Here is a 17,031-nt window from a genome sequence, read left to right as displayed (position 1 = left end):
AAAATCACTTTTCTTTTGCCTTTTTTTCAGTGCAGGTAGGCACAGCCATCAGCTGCACTAATGCCAGCCACATGGTCACGCTTACACGCCAGGGAGCACTGGGATCAGCATAGTCCTAACACACAACTTTCTTACACCTTCCTTTCCATGCAGCCTGCAGGCAAAGCCCAAATTTTTGTGTGTACCCTGAAATCCTCTCCAAGCGGTGACACAGTCCTCACTGACAAATACTGTCTGTCAGAGGTGAAAGGTAGAGAAGATTTCAGTGTTACCTAGATTCATGCTAATATCCCCCAGCTAATCGATGCAATTGGACTGAAATCAAGACTTGGGCTTGAAGAAGCTGTAGACAGCATTTGATTCTTTCTCCTTTCATTTACTCATGAATCTGTTCATCATTCAGCAGAATTTGAGCAGACACATTAATTTCATTTAGTGTGTAATTTAAATTCTCAGCTTACTTGAGAAATTAGAATTCATCAGGGAATCAGAGTCCTCAGCTTCAGAAACAATTTAGCTGACTGTGGGGGACAGAGAGAGAAATACATCCCAAAATCTCATCTCATCAACCTTGAAAATGAAAAAATACAGTTCTGTCACACTGGATTAATTTCTTTTTGTCTTGCCATTTCAGCAAATCCCATGGGTCCACACTGCACTGTCCCCATAGCAGGAAGCTCCGTCTTCTCCTGGTCAGGCAGGCTCACAAGCAGTTGAGTTTCTGAGATCCAGCCAGCAGCTCTCAGCAAAGAGACTGGAGCAATCAGCATCTGCTTGATCCACCCCGCAGTGCAAAGGAGGCAAATCAGCCTCATCTGCCATAAAATGGTGTTTGTGCCAGTCAGGCTGCCTCAGCTGAGGGGGCTGCAGGTAGTCAAGCACAGTGACAGTGTGACAATGGCATCCTAAACCACTCTCCACCCACCACTGTCTGATCATAGCCAGACTCACCCACTATCTTGGGACAAATGGAAAACACGGATTTGGGGTGTCTGATTCTTCAAATATCTCTTCAGCATAGTACAGCATGATGTTCACCAGATTCCTGCATTTTCTGCTTTGCCTCATCTCACAAAAGGAGCAGTTCTGCAGGAGACTCAAGCATATGATTACTTTTGGCATTTCTGGTTTAGGGAAGATAGTAGGCAAAACCAAGGACACCCCTACACAGCAACATGCCCCAAACAAACTGTTCAGCATTTAATTTATAAAAAACCTTTAAAGTGTTACTAAAACTGGTTATAATTTTGTTTAAATGCTGAAACCAGAGAAATAATTTTAAGGATTCATTGAAGTCTGATTTTTAGACACATTCATGTTAAGTCCATTCTGCTTCCCAAGTTCCATTACTATTTTTTCTCATCATAAAGCAGCTAGACACACCCTGCCAGTTGAACAGGTAACCATTTTAGATTGCACTAAATCATCTCAAGCAGTGCTTAAAATCATTCATTAGGGCTGTAGGTGTTCCCATGATAAGGGGAGAATTCAGCCACCTCTTGACTCTCTCTAAAGAGGCTCCCTGTGTGGATGTGTGTCACTTGTCAGCATGCAGTTATCTGTCCATCCACCCTCTGACATATCCTGGATCAGGCAGGTGAGTGAATACTGGGACAGGGACAGTTTGCTGAGCATTTGGCATGCTGGGGCATCTTATTAATTTTCCAGGCAACTATAATAAAAGACCACTGCCAGGCAGGACACAAGGCTGAGCCCCTTGTGGTGCTGCTTGTGTCTGCAGCATGCATTTCCTTTGCTGCTTTTTACTTGGGTGTTATCCCTGCCTTACTGAATGCTCCTTAGTCTCCTTGGCTGTTGTCTTGTCACCAGCAGAGCTTAACTTTGAAGCAGCACTTGGAGCAGATGCTGAATGGCTCAGATGGAGTCAACTAGCAGCACAGGCTAGTGTGGGTCTAGCAGGAAGGCAATAGTTTATTTAAGCAGATGCATCTTCCCTTAAATGATTTTTTTGTCAGAAGGGACAGAGTGTCACAAAGTGACAAGGTGAACAATAAAGGAGGAGCAAGATGTGATGTGGTTGGCAGATCCAGACAAAAGGCTGTTCCCCATGCTGTTCAGAGCAGTATAGGGGTGTCAAAGGATCGTGGACCCCCTCCTCACTTACGCACACACTCACTCATGTGCTCCATGTGTTCTTCTGACACAACATCCAGGATTAGCTGAAGTGGAACCGGTGCAGCCAAATTCCCCCGTGAGTCAGACTGACAGCACAGCTGTCTGTATTCTGCAAGTTCTCCACTGAAACAGAAATTGCTGCTTTGCTTCACTCAAGCATGGAGATGAGTAGATTGTCTGTGGTGGGGTGACCCTGGCTGGACAGCAGGAGGCAATCAAAGCTTTTCTATTACTCATCTGGACAGAGGAGTGAAAACACAGAAACAACATGGGCTTTCCACAGGGTCACAGCCTCTTTCAGGCACCCACTTGCTCTGTTGTGGGGTCCTCCATGGACTGCAGATGGATCTCTACTCCCTTATGGACCTCCATGGGCTGCAGGGGTACCTCACCATGGGCTGCAGGAGAATCTGTTCTGGTACCTGGAGCAGCTCCTCTTCCTGCTTCTGTACTGACCTGGGTGTCTGCAGGGCTGTTTCTGACACACCCTCACTCCTCTGTCTGGCTGCACTTGTGCAGGATTTTTCCCCCTTTCCTAACTCTGTTATCCCAGAGTCTCTACTACCATTGCTAATGGGCCCAGCCATGCCCAGCATCAGGTCTGCCTTGGAGCCTGCTAGCATTGGCTCTAATGCGGAAATGTCTGGAAACTTCTCACAGAACCCACCTCTGCGACCCTCCACTACCAAAAACTTGCACACAAACTAAGTGCATCACCCAGCACAGTGATCCAGCTAACAATCAGACAGGATTTTCAGACTCCTAATTCAACATGTTTTGTAGTGTCAAAGGCACACAAAAACTGCTTCATGCCCTCCCAACCTTCTCTGCTCTATTCTGCTTCTTGAAGGAAGCTTCTGTCTGGAAAATTAGTGAAAAGCCAGAAGGAACCTGGGCATGGTTAATGCTCCTCTGTCTGTTTCAGCCCTGCTGATGATTGCCCATGAGCCATCATACCTGCACTCACACTGAATTCAGCCCCCTGTAACTATTTCATCAGCATCATAAAGCATTGGCAGCTTGTCTCAGTGCTGTGTATTTGTGGTCAGCACTGGAGCTTCTGATGGAGATGAGTGGAAAACAGGTTGTATTTCGTGTTGTAGGTATTTGCCTTCATAGTCTTGCTTTGTCTCTCTCTGAACAGCAAAATTCATGTGGCTTACGAAATATCAGCCTTTTATTCCGGAGACAGAGGTAACTGATGAATTTCCAAGTTCCATACTGAGAAATTACTCTGATTTAAGGTTTTGATTTCGATCCTGAATAAGTCTCTCAAGTTGCTCAAGCCAGAGTGAGTTATTAATCCAATCCTTTTCCTGCCAAGTTCCATGTGCATTTATTCACCTCTGCTGTCAGCAGGAGCAGGCTGGGTATGGTTTGCAAGTGTATGTATTCTTGTCTCCATGTTCCTCATCATAACAATCTCTAGGTATCCCTGCTGTTTATTTCTCCCTCAAGAAAGAGAGCCTTGGATAGGTGTCCCCCTGCTCTGACTTGTGAGGAAGGGAAAGTGTTGGTTCACCTTGAACTTGCATACCATAGAAGGATGCTGCTTTTCCATAACAAGTGAGAAAAGCTGCTCTTCTCTCCCAAGCAGAAATAAAATCTGTAAAAGAAACACAACCCAACAACAGAAATCACATTGCAGGAGAGGTTCAAGCAAAACAAATTCACTATTCAATTTCCTCAGCAAGTAGTCTGGTACACCTGTTATTCAGGCATACCACAAAAGTAGTTTCCAGCATTTTCTCGCACTCTGGAAAACTTTTTTTAAACTGGTCTCATTCCTGCCTTACTGGCCCTGTGCTCAGCTTTTCCATACAAGCTTTGCCTGCCATTGCATGAAGAGGTTCAGGCAGTTAGCTCAACTTTTGTAACTGGCTGGTAACTCAACACAACTGATCTTCCACAAGAAACAAGGAAGGACTTCCAACCCAAAAATTTAATATCAATTTATATACATCCCTGGGTTCCCATTCCTGCTAGAGGTAGAGCCATATTCGTACAGCATAGTATTGGGGTCCATGCAGCAACTAGCTGCAGATAGGCACAAGGTCTGTGCCTGTTGTCTGCCTCAGCTTGGTATCATCCAGAAGCTACTAAATTCTGGTATCATCCAGAATTTAGTGTGTTCCTGTCAAAAGGCTGCTGTGAGTGAAAGTAGATTAGTTTTAGTCCCTGGTGACCTTGGAGAAAGTGGGACACGGCTCATCTGGCCTTTGCAGCATCCCTTCATAAGAGGCGAGCTCATGGCCTTTGCTGTTAATTCTGCTGTGCCTTTTGCCACTACTGGATCTGGGTTCCTTCTTATGGTGGCCAGCTAAGCTGCTGCTGTAATTTTGCTTTTCCCATTCCTATCTCCTATGCAGAGAAGCAGAGGGAGCTGGCTCGGAAGGGATCTCTGAAGAATGGCAACATGGGAAGCCCAGTTAATCAGCAGCCCAAGAAGAACAACGTGATGGCACGAACAAGGTAAAGGACTGGAAAGTACTAGCAGTTGTGCTCTGACCTGCAGTCCCTAATGGTCCTGGGGTGGTCAGGGACAGTGCTCATTGCATTAGCCTTCTGCCAGCTACACTGCAAGAGCAGTGATGGCCCTTCCTGGAGCTGATGGGCCCAAATGCTCTGTGCCATGTTACGTTCCAGTCCCTGGGAAGATGCAAGGGCAGCTGAGCCCAGGACCAGTGGTAGTGCAGCCTGTAGAAGGCAGAGGCAGCCCAGACAGGTTAGAATCAGGGGGCTGATAGAGCCATCCTGCAGATTCTGAGTAGTCTCACGTAACACCTAATCCTGCCAGTGGGAGAGGAGCTGTGCTTCTTCATGAAACACAGACTAGTTTAGAGCTTAATTCTGCCTTGGTTGCTTTTATCACTGTAAGTTCCACGGCTCCTTTTTGATGGTGACCTGTTCTGCTACTGGCAGATTTAATGAAGGCTTGTAAATAATCCGTCTCTGTGTGACTTTCTATACACCTTCTCCACCCTTGGAACAGCACAGTCACACTTTGCTGGAGATGCTTTGGAAGAGCTCAGTAAGAGAGTATTAGGCAGTACTACAACGTGCTGTAAACAAAGACATTCTCAGCTGAATATTTTCTTTTAGAGTATTTTTATTTTTTGTCCATGCAGACTTCAGTACACTGATGTATTACTTACCTGTGTTCAGAAGGGAGAAAACCTTGTGAGCCCACAGGATTGAATGCTTTGCATGCTGCTAGAAAGGTGGCAGGTTTTAGTGGAAGACCTCACTTAAAATGATGGAGGAATCTGGGGAATGCTGGATGTTTACTGATGAATGGGAAAGTTGCCTGGATTACCATATATTAAGTGGAATAGGAGCTGCAGGTCAGAGCCTCTCTATATGCAATGCATCTGAAAGATGAGATTTCTTGTTCACACTAATTTCCCAGACCCAAAATATTAGTCATAAATCCTGACAGGACCTTGTCAACTTTTAGTTGTAAGCCCCTGAAATACATATGGGGAATATGCTTCCTCTCTGTGTTCAGGTGTTGAGGCCATCTAAAAGAGCCAGTCCCTTCATGGCAGCAAGAAATTCAGGAACTGTGCTCAGCTGGGTTTTCCATGCCCACTGGTCCTCGTTATCTTCCAAGTACATTCTGGAAAAAACTTGTTTCCTTTTAGCAATAGGCTGCAAGCTAGCATCCTGAGAGGAATGGTAGCAGATTTGCTGCTTGAGAGGTTTAGAAAGACTGAAATTAGTGGAGGAAGATAATAAGGGAGAGAAGGTGGGATAAATAGAGGTATCTACCTGTAACATGAGCGAATTTTCCATGGAGAGATTGTTGTTTCCAAGCTGCAAAAGAAAGAGCGGAGCAGTGACACCTATTGACAAAAGATTCCAAACAGCCAGCTCAGTTTTATTTCACTTAAGGACGTCTGAGCACCTCTGAATGCTTCAGTCTGTCTTGCCACAGACAGGGCAAGACCAGCAAGGCAGAAATGCCACAAGCTTGTTCAAGCAGGTTTTCACAGGGTAGCAGTTGCAGTGTAATGGGATGTATTCCAGGAGGACACACTGCAGAATTTCCAGATTATTATTTAAGTCTGAACTGTTGGCTTCCTCAGGTCTCTGCAGGAGAATTAAGCTAAAATCATTTTCCCCTTTTTTGACAGTTCTGCTCTTCTCGTCAAATATTTTTTTTCCTTTGTGCTTTGCCTCTCCTACTCTCTACTCCAGCTCCTCCTTTTTCCCCAAGGCCTCTGTTATTCTATATTATCTCTGTGGATTTCTGACATCCAGCCTCTAGTACAAGGTTGCCTTCATCATTCAGTCCTCTTCTGGGACTGGGGTGCAGCCAGCCTTACAGGTGAGAGTAATTGGATCCATAAGACTCTCAGTCTCCCTAAAAGCAAATTAAATGTGTATGAGGTAGGGGTGATGCTCTTCATATGAGCTCAGACAAAGCCCACAACACCATCCACACCACTTGAATACAGCTAGGTGCTGCAGTCCACTCAGGGTAACCTAAACTTGGACCTTATGGTCCAACCTGTGTTGCTTCAAGTGAGCAGAAACACAAAGAAGCTTATACCAGGGCAGCTGCAGACAAAAGCAGCTACCACTGCTACCCGACTTTATTCCAAGGACAGTGGAAAATTAAGATAAGGACAATCAGGATGTGAGAGAAAGACTTAAATCAAGGGCAGAGACACTATAACAATTTTTGTCTGTTGCAGTGAAATTAATTTTTTTATTATTAAGAAAAAAGACACTTCTCAAGAAGAAGATGTAGTGGGGTTTTTTTAATCAAGTAAATATCACCACAGTGTTCTCCTCCTAGATCACCTGAGAGTGCTTTGTTCACTGATGATTTCATAACAACTGTCAGTGAGTATATATGGAGCAGGGGCTGGAAAACTGGAGAGTGAAAATGGGAGTCAGTACTTCTGATAGGTGTATGGGCAAACTTGTGCTGCCAAATCTCAGCTTCAGTTCCAGATATCTTTGCTTTTGACTTCCTGCCTTCATACCTCAGGTGCAGAAGGACTGTCCCGCTTCTGTGAGATGGGCTAGTGGATTTTGCAAGTGGATCCCATTTTCTCCAGTCCCTTGGTGCAGCAGTTTGGAAATTCTGTGTCAGGTTTTAAATTAATTAATTTACTTTATGTTTCAGTGAACACAGTAAGAAAATATAACTAATTGTGAACTTATATATCTGCTTTTTTATAGGATTTGATATATCTTACTTTTCCTGAGCCTGGCCACTCACAGTGCTTGCCAGGACTTATTTCCAAAATTATTAATGGCTTGCTGCAATTATCTGTGCAGAAACAGAAAAACATTTCAGGTATTTAGAGAGTAGTTGGAGCATAAATAAGATGGATTATCATATTTAGATGTATATTTTTTAAACTCTTAGTGAAGCATCATTGTTCATCATGGTGTGTCATTAAAGACCACTTGGGAGAAAACCTGACTTAACCTATTGAAAGAGAAGATTTTTGTCACTCCTGTGATTCTTACCTGATGAACAAAGAATCTTACTCCATTTTCTGGGTTTAGTTCATCTTATTTTAATTGAGGACCAAATTATTTTTGCACTTTTTTTGGATGAAAGAACTCCACTGTGAACAATATACCATTCTATTGACACATTTTACTTATCCTAGAAGTTCTGAAGCATGCACTCCATTTCACAAACTCTCCCAGGCAGTTAAAGGTGCAGAGTCATCCTCAGCCTTTGTAACATTTCTGATAAAGTGAAAGTCATTGCAAAAAAATAGAATTTAAAAAGTGCTGGTCTAACTGGTTTCTTATGCTGGGCACAACAGCTCAGGTTTCTAATATTACTAAATTTAGTACTGAGACCTGAGAAGTGTTGTGTTGCCAGGGGCCTGGATAGGGATTCAGAAAGAGGCACCACATAATATCCCTGATGTCCAACAGCAGAACACTGGGATCACTCTGGCCTCTGACTTCCCCTAGCGTCCTTCTCCTGTGTACTTACTGCTTGTGTCAGATACCCTGGCCGGGAAAAAAACCAGGCAACACAAAAACGAGCAATCTGATATGACAGGAACTGCTAGCCAGACAGGTTTACCAGAATGAAGTACAGTGTGTCCCAATGTTTTTTTTTTCTTCCAGGAATGGGTATGTTCCAAGACGTGCCCAGTGTTAATCCCTGTGAAACTACTGTAGGCTACCCAGAGACACAGCTTGCTCCCTCTGAATTGCACCCATTTAAGCATCTTCACCAATAAGAAGGGGCTTGCAAAAAAGTGAAATGGGGAAAGCCAACTATCATATAGCTTTATCCTAGGCAGTGTGTGGTTCTGAGCTTTACTGTGTGGTTAATGGACAACATTTAATTATTTCAGGCTCGTCGTTCCCAACAAGGGCTACTCGTCGCTGGACCAGAGTCCAGATGAAAAACCCCTGGTAGCCCTGGATACAGACAGGTATGCAAAAAGTTAAAAAAGTGATACACATGACAGCTTAAGTGAGTTTTCATGCCAGAGGGCAGCACTCACACTCTTCTCTCCACTGTTCCCTCTGACCTATGCCATGGTGGGTCTCTGTGTAAGAACAAGTGAGGAGAGCTGTGAGAAAAGAGCACTGTGATGGAAAGATCTGAGGGTCACAGATGAAAGCTGCTCTACAGGCTCCCTTGATGTAACTTCTCTGTGCCTCAAGAACAGTTTTGTGGCACAAGAAAGATAGGACTAAGTGGGGAATACAGGTCTCATCTAACCAATTCCTTCTTCACTGTATCTTGTACTTCCCTGCAGTGATGATGACTTCGATATGTCCAGATACTCCTCCTCGGGATACTCATCAGCTGAGGTGAGTTATAATCTCTCCTGCCATCCTTGCCATGAATGCAAATAACACAGCAGCCAGAAATGGCTTATAGAGGCTTTGCACATGCAGAAATGGCTACACAACAAATTTAGTATTGGTATAGACTCTGTGAGTCTGGAAGGGGCCATGGCAGAAACTGTCGTGTTACTTTCTTCCCTGGTGATCCAGTTGGCTGCATATCCTCGCTGCCATGGCACAGAGATCTGCCCATCAGCAGTTTTCACAGCTACCTTTGGTTTCATTCAAACTTTCCCTCATTCTGCCTAGTCCTGCAGTGATCCATGAGGTGCAAAAGCATCATCTTGACTGCCATGGCAGCTCAGCAACTGTATGCCTGCCAAGGACACAAATAAAGGATTTGAGGGTGTGCTGTGATTTCCAGTTACTGGAGTGGTCAGGGTCACCCAGTGTGTGTTTACTTGGAGCAAGCAGAAATTCCAGGGAGGACTTGCAGATATGAACTCTTGCCCTTTTAAAGAGAAAAGGCAGGAAGCTCAGGCATGTTAGTCCCTCTGCATTGTTTCTGAGTGTATTCTTCCACTCTCTCATGAATTTGTTGCTCAGCCTTTGGCTACTGCTTCTGTATGATTTTGCATCCAGGAGCTGAGCAACCGTTCTGCCAACAAACTACTCAGAACTCTTGCCCCTTGTATCTCTTCCTTGGATAAAATACCTCTGAAATCCTGGGAAACAGCCAAGAGCAGTGACTGTATCAGATGATCTGAGCTGTTTCTGTGCCCTGACCAAGTGTTGTTTATATAGATTCAGTTAGATAGCACTTGAATTTGAGATCACAGAGCTAAACTTTACCATCTTTTAATTGCTGTAGTGTGCCCCAGACTGAGAGGGGGAGCTATCCATCTGCCAGTAAATGATATTATTGCATTACTTTAACTGAGGGCTTGTCCTCAGGGAAAAATTATTTCAGAGCAAAATAGTGTATCTCACTCTAGATATTCCTGTTCTGGAGAAGCTAGTCCTGTCCCCTCACCTGAGGTCAAAAACTAGAGCTGTAGGGCAGTTGTTAATCGTGGGGAAATACATTCCTGAATAAGGGACCTCCTTCATCTTCTGACCACCAGAAGTCCCAAGTGTTTGACTGTTTGTCTCTTTGTCTGTAGCAGATCAACCAAGACTTGAACATCCAGCTGCTAAAGGATGGGTACCGGTTAGATGAGATCCCGGATGATGAGGACCTCGACCTAATCCCCCCTAAATCGGTCAACCCTACCTGCATGTGTTGCCAAGCCACCTCCTCCACCGCCTGTCACATCCAGTAGTGAGGCCGGCAGGCTGTGATCAGTGCTTTCCACTATAACTGTAAAACTTAACAGCCATTGCTTCCTCCTATGGTAGGACGTGCACCTCTTTGTGTTCATGGAGCCAGGAGAAACCAAAAAATTCATTTTATGATTGGTTGATAACTTATTTTAAACTATGGTAAAACAAAAGAGAAGTTGCTCAATGTGCCAGGCAGTGCCTGGCAGAGCTGACTGGTCTGGAGAGCGAATGCAGAGGGGTCCAGAGATACCTCCTTGGTTTGTTTAGGCACTGGGGATATTTTGTAAAGTGTCTTTTTCCAGAATGGGAAAGGTCAGGTGGGACTTGAGGTAATCCTGCCCACTGAAACCAATCCATCTGCTAGATTAGGGCAAGTTGGAGGTATCAAAGTGTTTTACCAATGAGAGGAAGTCAGTTCTTAATTCATTCACTAAACCTGTTTCATTTGCATAACCAAAATGATATTGTAACTGGGGCACAGGAATGGGGACAGACCAGGGCATCCTTTCTTATGGCAAGGCTAGCCAGGACTAGCATGACACAATGCATTCACTTGCAAAAGGGACAAGTAGCTGACATCTCACTGTGAGTCAGTATTAGCTAGAGCTGTTGTGTCACATAGCCAATGCAATCTACCCTTAGAGCCACATTAAATTACCACCAAACACATCAGATTCGATCTGCAATCCACTCATGCACTTCAAGGATTTGCTCATTGCCCAGGAATACCAACCATGCTTGTGACTTCAGTTCAGTCACGTATTCATTCTGACTTCAGCCTGTATTTAATCCCTGTGCGACCCATCTCTTTCCAAAAATCTTAAACTTTGTTCAACTGAGAAGAAATTAATCCTGCATGAGTTAGGACTACAGATGTACTGAACAACAGTGATGGAAAAGCTAGTTGAAGACAGCACATTTTAACAGTGCTTGACTCTTGATATTCTCTTGACATTGTGTCTCTGGGTGCTTGTGGGAGAAACTCTTTAATGCTGAAGTCATCAGTGTGGTAGGGTCAGACTTGAGAGGAGTTTTCAGCAACAGCAGAGTTATGAACAGTTTCAGCTGAAAGATGCCCATGAGAGGAAACTACTGTTCACCCCCTATCTGCCCAGTTGTGAGCCAGACATGGTCCCAGGTCAGGAGCAGGTGATGCTGGAAACCTGTTATGTTAGGTTGCTGGTCTGAGCTCTCAGTTCACCAGCAGATTGTTTTGAATGCAGAATCACTTCTGGAATTAGGAAACATGTCCTCTCACTGACTGCAGCATGCAAGGGATGGGCTGGCATTTTTCTTAGTGTTGAAATCTTTTGCCACAGGCACAAATCTTGTGTTTTCCTGGCCTTTCAGGAGGAAGGACCACCTGCCTTGGGTCATCACCTGCTTTGTAGCCTGGGAAAGGAAAAAAAATGAGGGCAGTTCTGAGCTTCCCATCAGAATTCCTGAGTCACAAAGCAGAGCCTGAGCTGCACCACAACAGACAGATCCTCCATCTAAAATCTATATGAAGTGAGCTGAGTCTTTAAGAAGTCTTAATTAGCAGGAGATTTATTTTAACATCCTAGATATTTACTCTGTGCAGTGCAAAGCTTGATAGCAGCCACAGTGTGAGTGAAAGAGCAGGCACACAAGATTCCCAGGCTTATTTACTTGATGGTGTCGACAACTTTTAAAGCTGTGCTTGTCCTCTGCCTAAAACAGCATGCTGCTACCCTGGTTCCGGGCCATAGAAAGAGGACTTGAATGATGCTTTTTACTGAGCATCCCTGCCTCTTCATGCAGAAGTGATGGTTAACTTGCCAACTCTTGTAGGGATAATGTTCCTCAAGTGAATTCATCTCATTTTCTCACCACCTAGTACTGCTGAGGGGGATATTTCCAAAATACAACTCAGGTATGCGGTTGTCTGGAGGTGGAGAAAGTAGAGAGTAGAGAAAAAGATAAAAGGGAAAAACATTCCTTAAGGAGTCTTTTTTAATGGGGAATGTAGTCAAAACCTAATAGAAATACTATGGTCAAACCAAATCCTATAGGACATGACCAACGCTCTTTAAATCTTCACTCTTCTGGAGAGGGACTTTGCAGTTCCGCACTGGTATCATGGAATGTCTTCATCACATTTGTCCTCCTGGGTCAGTGTCTGTGCCTTCCAGCTGGGATGCACACAGCCTTTCCCACAGCCCTTGCTCAGGAGCTCGGAGCATTTCGGACTGCCTGCTAGAGCAACAAGCCATCATCTCTTCACCTGGGCCAGCCACTGAGGGCTGCACATCCCACAGGTCTCCATCATGCTGCCATCATAGAACCATGCCATCATCTAGGTTCAAAAACACCCTTAAGGTCACTGAGTCCAGCTATAACCAAGCACTGTCCTGTTGAGTCTAGGACAGAATGAGGCTTGCTGCTACTGTTATCTCTCAGGGTTAACACCTCTCCTCTGAGGGACAGACTTCCACTTAGTGGACTTGGCAGTGCTGGATTAACAGTAGGATTCTGTTATCTTCAAGGCCTTTTCCAATCTGAGGGATTCTATGAGACCCTCTGTCCCATGTCACCATTACCAAGTCCTTTTATTGCCCCTGTTGCTGGTTTTTGCCTGCCATGAGCCCTGAGACATTCCCCAACCCTGCAACTACCTTCAGCCCTTTGCATTTTGTGGTGTGCATCTGCTTCTAGCACAGCCCTTGAAGGAGGGAGGGAGATTAATTCAGATGTTCCACTTGGTGCTTCCTCCAAATACAAACCGAAGCACAACTCATGCATTTTTGCCTGTGCACAGAAGGAGTTGGTTGCAGAAATAGTTGGTTTGGCATGACAGTACAGGACCATAAAATGGCAATTTTTTGGCTTCTCCTCTCTATGCTTTGTGTTCATATATTTTATTAGGGGAGTAATGTAGAAAGGGTGGGGAAAAGTAGTTTCCTGTAGGGTCATTATCAGAAAGGCTGAGTGGCTTAAGGCAATGCACACGTGGCTGTCATAGAAAACTGAACACTAACCCTTCTGAACTGCAGCCCCTTCAGCAGATTATGACCATGCAGCATGTTTGTTGGCTTCATTATGGAATATTGAGGACTGGCAATTGATATATATCAACCACAGATGAGGCTGGTTCCCCCTGTCTGGTCTCATGTTCAGACCTTTGCTTTAGCTAGCAGGTTTTCCATATGCCCTCAGAGTCAAAGAATGGATAAGACTGGAAGGGGCCAAGTGGGGTCATCTGATCCAGCCTCTCTGCTCAAGCAAACCTTGTTGGAGGTTATGCTGTGGTGATTTCCTGGGAAGGTGTGGAGATAGATGGCTATCCTGGTACTGCTCTCCTTAGACCAGTCTCTGCCACCAGGGCAAGAAAAAGGCAGAAGGCAAGAGCACAGACTCTGACTCTCTGTCACAGCATTTCTACAAAATCTACAGAGCTGCTGGGTGCTCTCCTAAATGCAGATGGCATGCAAGAAAGAAAATTGTTCCTTCATCCAGTCTTTGCACCAAACAAGATAGCCCTCTGAGGCCACATCTTCAATCCAAAGTTGTACAGAAAACCAAGGGGAGGAACACCATGGAGCATGAAATGCTGTGTTGCTATCTACCTAAATTACCATGCAAACAGGATGTAAGGATATTGATGCTGGTGCCTCCAAAAATGAATTTGCATTTGATGTTAATCAAATAACAGATTGCAGACATTAATCTGATAAACTATCAGCTAGTATCCTTGAATGTGAGCTGAATTTGAACTCTAGGGTCTCAGCATTCTGTTCCATCTCTCTTGTCTGCAAACTCCACATTTCCAGATGTCTTTGGGAGGAGGAACATTCTCCTTGTCTTGAGAAAGGTCTATAGATAGCGAGTTCATGTCTGCTTTTCTAGTGTTTTTACATAAACCTTGGCTGAAAGGAGGCTGATGCCCATTCTGAAGGTTCATTAGATATCTTACCAGACACATCTTGAAGTGAACCCTTGGAAGAACCACTGGGTGATATCTGACATTGCTGCATGTCTGTCCCTAACATGTGTGCTTGGCCGTTGGATCTGCTGTGCTCTCCTGTCTGTCCTGCCTGCAGATGCCTTGCAACTGCAAAAGCAGGTGACCATTCCTGCTGCATGGACTTTGAGAGGGACTTCAGCACAGCTTCCCCACAGACAAGATGGACTCAGCTCCTCCTGGTTTGTTTCACCAGCTCTTATCCCAAAAGGAGGCACCCACTGGGTACAGTGGTTCACTGGCTGACACACAGGTCTGCAATCCTGAGCAGGATCCTTCCCTTTCCATGCACAGTCTGATCCTGGGCTGGCCTGCAGGCTGTGCAGGAAAATGCAGTGCCCTGTGTGTGACTCAACAGAAACATGAAGATGCTTTTGAAGAAAGGAAGGACCCAGCTGGGCAACAGATGGAAAACAGGAAAAGGAAAACAAGCAATAACTAGAAAGATTGCCAAGTGCTGTCTTGGCCTTAGGCAGATCCCAGTTGTCTGAGATGATCTGTCTCAGTCCAGTGCTGATGCCAGCGGGGAGCAAAGCTTGCTTTCAGATGTACACACCAGAAACACCCTGTCCCTGTGCTGGCACTGCAGCCAACTACAGCCCTGGTGGGTCTGCTGGACTGTTAGAGCACAGAAGTGAGATCTGGGGTCCTTGCTGCTGTAGGTATTTGCTCTAACCTCAGGCAAGTCACATCCCTTCTTGATGACAATTCCCTTCTGGGGCACATGGGAGAAGCCTGCCTTCTCAAAGTGCTGCCACCATCCTGCATGGATACTGCCAAGTGTGAGAGGCACCATTGATAGACGGTTCTGCAAGCAAGATGTAAATGTAATGCTATAGAAATTTAATTCCTATTTTCAAAGTACTACTCTGCTTTCCCCCTCTTTACCATCTTCTGCTGTTCCTCACACATGCCAGAATGCAGCAGGGTAGGGGTTAGTACAGGGGTTAAACATCTTTGGAGAAAGATGTTTGTCAAGGATGTGTTATCCAGTAACTTGGCAGCTGACTTACACAACTGGCTTCTGAGTTTGCCTGCTCCCAGAGGGAACATGTACAAAGATTTAGTGGCCCAACAGCACCATCCACTGATAGCAGAATTAAGGAATTTAGGAGTGAAGCTTGGGATGGCAAGTAGTGATGAAGGAGAACAGAGTATTGAAAGGCTCATTTCTGGGATATTCCCATGGCAGTTTCATGCTCTTGCTTTTAGCAACCATATGATCATCTTAGCCTTTAGACTGGTGATTCTGCCAGGGCTCCTCATTTGCTTTTCTATTCTCACTTCACACCCACCTGGGATACTGCCACTCTTACCTAGAATGCCATAGGCTTTGGCACCTGGCTGCTGCTTGGCTCAGCAAGCTTGGGCTGCATGTTCAAAAGCAACATCTGCATAGAGGAGCAGTGCCACAGGGCTAGCTGGGAAAGCATGGAAAGGTCTTCATTTTAAGCTGCTTTTCACCTCTAGGCGTACTTGTCTCTTCCTTTCAAGGCTCAGCTGTGAGAGGGATTGCTCTTCACAGACAAACCCACCTTTGTTACAGAACCACACAAGACTTGAAGCAAAAGGGCCAGGAATTTAGCATAAAGGGAGATTTCATGGCTGGGATTATCTGCAGGAGGTCAGCAGAGGTTTCTCATAGGGGTTGTGGTCCATATTTTAACTTCCTGTATTATGCACCTGAGCTGCTGCAGTGCTTCCCAAAAATTACAGCTACATCCCCTCCTTTGCCCCACTTGACATTGCTGGCAGTCCCAGGATGACAGCAGCTGAGCACTGCCTGTCTGAGCACATCTTTGACAGCTTGCTGGGGAGGCAGAGGCTGGGACTGACTGAGATCACACAGAGCACAGCCCCCTGTCCCACACAAGCATGCAGCAAACCATGTCACAGAGCAGCACAGACACCAGGAGGACAGGCCACAGCTTTCCCTGGAGCCTACTTGAAACCAGTAGGCACCAGGAAAAGGCTACTGAAAGGCCATTCTAAGTCCCCTAGCTGCTAAGATATTTGCCCTCCCAGAGCAGCATTTCTCCCCTAGCTGCCCATGCAGCTGTCCCAGGTGGGCTCCCTGGGAAGCACTGCTCTTCACCCAGGCTGCCTTTCTGCTTTTGCAACCTAAATAAGCTGCAACTTCATTTGGTACCCACCTTCCTCAAGCCTCCATGATTTGGGAGACACAGTTTGTTGAGAGATATAACATAGACACATGGAAAGAGCTGAAAAACTTGGGCAAGCAGTCTTCATGACTGACCTTCATATCCACCCCCAGTTCACAGATTTGTTTGTTCCATTTTTTTGCATGGAGAAGCTGCAGTAGCAGCTGTGTTCAACTTGTGGCTGCCTCTGTCCTAAGACAAACCCCAAGCAAAAGTCAGGCCAGCTGTAGGTCAGTGAACATGATGGGGTGAGAATCAGACAGGAGGCTGGGATTTCTCGTCACCCACATGAAGGCTGTGGGGCTGAGGATTCACCAGGTTTGTGCAAAACCTGGTGAGATGCAGCTCACCAAGCCGGATGCCTTCACCCTCCTGGCCTCGGTGCTGTGGGTCCAGGTCTGCAGGTCCCAGACCTGCCAACCCACATGCTCCTCGTGTGGGCTGGAGTCCTGCAGCAGAGGCCTTAGTGGGGAGCCTGTTGGCTCTGCTTTTGCTGCACTGGGGCAGGGTGCTGTGAGATACTGGTGGGGCTGTAATTCTGCCGGGAGAAAGACTCTGGTGGAGGATGAAGTCTTTGCAGGGGAGATAATTCAGAAAGTTGGGTTTTTCCCCTCCCCTTTTTGCACTTTTTAAACCCTTTTTACT

At 45.5% G+C, this 17,031-nt stretch overlaps 1 protein-coding gene across 3 annotated transcripts in view; it reads left to right on the top strand.

The window, feature by feature from the left end:
* The window catches only part of FAM219A (family with sequence similarity 219 member A), an 88,815-nt gene extending 74,373 nt beyond the window's left edge, over positions 1–14,442 (top strand). For 2 of the 3 annotated variants that reach the window (XM_038123458.1, XM_038123456.1), the window contains exons 3-6: positions 4,506–4,608; positions 8,478–8,558; positions 8,889–8,943; positions 10,083–14,442. In XM_038123458.1, the coding sequence (XP_037979386.1) occupies positions 4,506–4,608; positions 8,478–8,558; positions 8,889–8,943; positions 10,083–10,241 (398 nt within the window). In that variant the 3' untranslated portion in view covers positions 10,242–14,442. The remainder of the gene's footprint in view (positions 1–4,505; positions 4,609–8,477; positions 8,559–8,888; positions 8,944–10,082) is intronic. The other variant, XM_038123457.1, reaches the window with a different exon arrangement.
* The last annotated feature ends 2,589 nt before the right edge of the window (positions 14,443–17,031 follow it).

Source organism: Motacilla alba, chromosome Z, assembly GCF_015832195.1.
Source record: "Motacilla alba alba isolate MOTALB_02 chromosome Z, Motacilla_alba_V1.0_pri, whole genome shotgun sequence".
NCBI lineage: Eukaryota > Metazoa > Chordata > Aves > Passeriformes > Motacillidae > Motacilla > Motacilla alba.
Note: the sequence above shows the minus strand (reverse complement) of the source record. Positions and strands in the feature narration are given on the sequence as shown.